Genomic DNA, 5,314 nt, shown 5'->3' with positions numbered 1-5,314 from the left:
TGTCATTTTGGTCGCTGAATGTGTAATGAATAGCCACAATAGTATTTCAATGTATCAAAATAGTCTTTTATTGTTCACTTTGTTAGTCAAAATAGTCCCTGATATTAAAATGCTTCATTAATATTGTCATATCAATCTTTCAATATACTTACTTATTGTCATATCGGTCCTTATAAGTGCTTGTTTATTGTCATTTTAGTCCTTATATAAAAAAAATTATTGTGAGTATTAAAAGTTTATTTTAGCGTCAGAGACTATTTTGATTAATAGAGTGGACAACCAATAACTACTTTAAAATTTTGATATATTAAGGAACTATTGTGACTACTTATTTCAAATTCAGGTCCAAAGTGACTATTATCCAGAATAAAGTAACCCTAAAAAAATCTAATAGAATTGAATAGATTTACTATTAATTATGTACTATTTTGTTTTGAAAAAGAAATTCATTTTTGTTATTATTTAGCAGTATAATGAGTATGTATTTTGAACACAACAGTAGCAATAGCTTTGAATGTATAAGCAAGCTTTGAATGGTCTCTGCATATAAGGAAAAGATGCTGTGTTTTCTTTTTTGTGTCTTAATTCTGGGTCCTCTGTTGCGCCCACTTCTGCCATGGCCCTGATTCTGATGCAAAGATAAGTGAGTGAAGGTGTGTGAATTCATCATCATCATCATAGATTTGTTTGTGTCTGTAATAAGCCTTTGAAAGTGACGACTGAGTCTGCAGTGACAACAGTGGCACTGAAAAACATGCATTTGCTTTTTATTCACATTTATAAGTCGCCAGATCAATAACACCCTAAAAGGAACAACTTACACTATTTCTTTCTACTATTTCTCTTTTTATTATATTTTTTAGTCTTTATTTTTTTTGTCAGTAGTGTACACTTCTTTAATTAATGCTTGAGAAGTAGTCCAAACACAAAATCCAAAACAACCAAAACTTTAAGGTAGAAAATTTTCAGTGTTTTCCTGCACCCTTATTCATTGCAATATTTCACCTAAAAAAAACCTACATTCATTATTTATAACCATTATCATCATGATGAACTATATTTATAAAAAAAATTATAAGCAAGATTTAATTTAATTTTTTTAAAATAGTTTGTGACTACAATTTGAACTGTAGTATGATAATTCTTTTTATGTTGCAGCAATTGTAATTAGGGTTGCATATGCCGCAATTAACCAAAAATTTCGCTGATATTAAATAGGTCTGGCTAACAAATGTTCGAAGAAAACTACAATTTGTAAACTTTTAAAAAATTAAACCGTTTTTCATCATTTCTCAATACAATATTTCTATTGTTGTTCTTTTAACCAATGCCCTAAGAACATTTTTTATCATTTTCCTTTAGTATATTTGTTTACATTTGGATATACATATACCCAAACACACATTTCATCATTAATTATACATGTAAGATATTCATAATAGCTAGAAATTATTTAAAGAATAAAAGTATAACCATAAACATAAGTGAAACCCTTTAATTTATGATCATAGTCTGCATTTATACCAAATTAAATTAACAAATACCATTTCACAAACTGCTGCAAGTTACATGAATTAATACACTCTTTTCTCCACCCCCAACTATTAATTAATCCCAACTTAAATAACCAACAACTCTTAGTTCACCATGGTATACCAATTCACAAAGATATTAATTAGCCTTAAAAAAGTGGACATAGAAAAAAAAACCATAGAAAATATAAAATATAGTGATGAAGATGATGATATCTAGCATCTAATTAGTTGTTTTGCCTTTTCCATCAACATTTTCTACTTCACCACCTTCAGTAGTTATGGCAGAAGAAACATAGCTCAACACCAAAGAGTTATCTTCATGTTGAAATTGTTGTTTGCAAGCTTGACAAGTGATTTGAAGCATAGTTGAATTGATTTGCTTTATTGCATGTTGTTTCAATCCATAAGCTTTATCAAGTTCACTTTGTGCTTGTTGTCTAATTCTCTTTGCATTGTTGAACTCTTGTTCAGCCATTTCAATTTGTTTCCTTGCTTGTTTCCTTGCTTCTTCAGCATAAGCTTTTTCAGCCATAGCTACCTTTAATTGTTCCGTTGCTTGTTCTTGAACCCTCAACAAAGCCATGTTGTTTGTTGTTGTTGATTGAACTTTCTCATTGCTATTGCTACTCTCCTTTGGTGATGAGTTTGAGTTTCTAATATTGTTTGATTCATTTTTCTCATGACTCATTTCTGAAGACCCTATTGAGAGATGCAACTGAGTTGACCGGTTAACCTTCTGAATAGCCTCCACAGTACCAACACTTCTGATTGAAGGCGTGTCTGTTGTCAGAGTCGTATTGGTGTTGTTTGTGGTGGAGAGTTGAAGTTCCAAGTTTGGATGGAGTAGAAGTTTATTGTTCTTGGAGAAAGTTTGAGAAGAAGGTGTAATAGTAGTAATAGGAGTAATAGGGTTCATGAATATTGTTGATTCTTTTGTTGTTTTTGGCATTGCTTGAAGCCTTGTTTGCCATGGACATGTATTGAAATTTGTTTCACTTGATGGACTTGGACTTGAAGCTGTTCTTGACAAGCATGCAGTTGGTGTTTGAAGTGGTTGAGATTCTGAATTATGGATCCTTCCCATGTTGCAAGCATCTTGATGCTCAATAAAGCTCTCAACCCTACAAAAAATATATATAAATGGAAGAAAACAAGATGAGAAAAAAAAAACCCTACTAGTATATGTAAATTTACTCATACAAATATCTTTGAACAACAAAATATTACTATTTAAAGAATTGAGGAAACCCAGAAACATAAAGCTGAATTGCAAAATACTATGTGTGTTATTATCATCATCATCATCATAATCCTAATTAACAATAATAATTGACTATAAATATTTAATAATAGTGTTTTATATATATAATAATAAAATCACACACATGGATGAAGAGGATGAGAAAAAGAAACATTTGTTAGTATTAGTAATTTAGTACAAGCTACTAGTATTGAGATTTGAAACAAAAATATAAAAAGGAATTCATTAGATATAAAGAGTTAGGAAAAAATGTACAAAGGAAGAAAGGTAGAAAGAAAGAGAGACAAATGAAAAAGTGGATGTAAAAGGTGTTGGAAAAGGTATCTATCCACTGGATTTTCCAAATGGTGGGGTGGGAAGAAGAGGTTCCAGTTTCCACTAAAATAAAAAGGACAAAACATAGTCAAGAACTCTCATGAGTAATCTCATTTTCATGTGATTCACTGTTAAGAAGAAATTAAATTGCAATGTTATAAAAAAAAAAAATATTAATGGTTTCTCACACAAACATATACATGAAAAAAACATAAAGAAATGTTTAAGGTATTGTTGTTTGTGTAGAAAGAATGAAATGGAAGAATGATTTTTGAAGAAAACACAAAACGGTTATAAGAGCAACGGAAAACGGAGCATTGGAAACTGTGTTCTCCAACTGTCAATGAACAGTGTGATCTTGTTAAGAAAAATAAAATACATTTTTTTTATATTAAGGTTCCATCAGTCAAATATATATTTGAAAAACTTTTATTTTAATTATCTCTCCTTTTGTTTTTCCATTCCCATTTTCTTTACTTTTATATTCCCTTCCAAAAAACATATCTTCCTTTTTTAAAGTCAAATCCCAAGTAAAACAACTCAAGTTTTCCTCAATTCATTATAATCATCATAAGACAATGTTTAAAAATGTTTCATTTAAAAAGAAAAAAAAAACTATAGTATCCCATCCCATGAAGTATATATAAAGATTCTCAAAATAAAAATTTTATATATAGCTAGATCTATTTGCTCAAAACCATTTTATGAATCAAGAATCAATCATAGGATAAATGTTGATAATATATATTTATAAAAAATTATTGAAAAAGGTATAATTATATATATTTAGATATATGAAATTATGAATGAAAGAAAAATAAATAATTTAATTAATTACCTTGAGAAAACACGACCACAATCACATGAATGACCTCTAGTACCACAAGTTTTGAGATGAGCTTTATAATCAGATTGCACTGCATAACCTTTGGAACATCTTTCACAAACCCATTGTTTATGATTACTATGTTTTCTTCTAAAATGTTTTTTGATACCAACAAGATCACCTAAAGCATGACAAGGATCATGGTGCAAACAAGTTGGTTCAGGACAAACAAAAACTCTTTTTCTAACAACTGGTGTTTCTCTCTTCAATAGCTTCCATGGTACCTTATGCCTTCTTCTATGCATCTGTAAATTTTGGTCCCTTTGGAATCCTTGGTTGCAGATCTCACATACATAACGATCTGATTCCAACAATGTTTTTGGTGAGAGAGACACCACTTCTGCATCTGGATCTATTCCAAACCAAACAAAATAAAAATATAACAATTTAGTTATAGAATTAGCATCAAATCAAACAATTATAAAAAACTATACATATTGAATTAAATAAACATATAAGTAACAACCATATCATTTTTTAAAAAATATAATAAATCAAAAGAATGAAAAAAACATGTCAAAAAAAATGTTTTTTTTATAGACTTGAGAACGATAGTCGAATCCAATACAACAAAAAAAACATGATTCAAGAATTGGTTGAGATTTTCTCTAACACTGGTTAGAGTTTAGAAGTACGAAGGATACCCGACCCAGTGCGAAAAAGAAAGAGGATTTAGGAGGAGAAGAAGACAAACCTGGTGTTCCGGCCGGTCTTCTTTTCCTTTTATTAGTGGAAGAAGTGCCATTTTCATTGCAAGAAAAAGGCTCAGAAGATGGAAGTGAAGATGGAGATAAGCTATTAGCTAACATGGTAACTAAACTCAATATAGCAAAATTAAGCAAGAAAATTTTGATATATAAAGTATATGAAATATAGAATAGAATAGCCTATAACTATAGTATAGCTATGTTTTGAGGCTATAGAAATTAAGTGAAAGAGAGAAGAAAAGAAAGAAGAGAAGAAGAAGAAAGAAAGAAAAACAAAAGCTCTTTCTTTCTATGTTCCTTTCGGTATCCTCTCAGCTTTCTTTTAACTTGCTTTTAAACTTTCAGCTTTATTATTTATTTATTTTTGAAAAATCAACTTTTTATTTTTTATTTATTTTTGTCACACTTTATATATATATTTTTTTTCTCTCTCTGGGTTGCTATGTATGTATGTGTGATTCCAACCATGATATTCAGAAGGGATTGTCTTTAATAGCCCTCAGTGATGAAGTTTCAAAAAGAGAGAGAAGTGTGTGACCCAATCACAAAGCTCGAAACTTGATCCCACACAAATGGGCTCCATGAAGAAATTAAAAAGGAAATATCCCCA

At 29.8% G+C, this 5,314-nt stretch overlaps 1 protein-coding gene across 1 annotated transcript; it reads right to left on the bottom strand.

Moving 5' to 3' along the window:
* Positions 1-1,517: 1,517 nt before the first annotated feature.
* Positions 1,518-5,009, bottom strand: LOC146917373 (protein indeterminate-domain 14-like). Its single transcript, XM_085719194.1, has 3 exons — positions 4,692-5,009; positions 3,950-4,349; positions 1,518-2,656 (listed from the first exon to the last, which is right to left on the bottom strand). The coding sequence occupies exons 1-3, from the start codon at positions 4,804-4,806 to the stop codon at positions 1,756-1,758; spliced, it is 1,416 nt and encodes a 471-aa protein (XP_085575320.1). The 5' UTR covers positions 4,807-5,009; the 3' UTR covers positions 1,518-1,755.
* Positions 5,010-5,314: the final 305 nt, after the last annotated feature.

This window comes from Medicago sativa, chromosome 6 (assembly GCF_051527215.1).
Source record: "Medicago sativa cultivar Bolivia chromosome 6, Bolivia_mono, whole genome shotgun sequence".
Classification (NCBI taxonomy): Eukaryota; Viridiplantae; Streptophyta; class Magnoliopsida; order Fabales; family Fabaceae; genus Medicago; species Medicago sativa.
The sequence above is the reverse complement of the archived record's forward strand: the minus strand, read 5'-3'. Positions and strand labels throughout refer to the sequence as shown.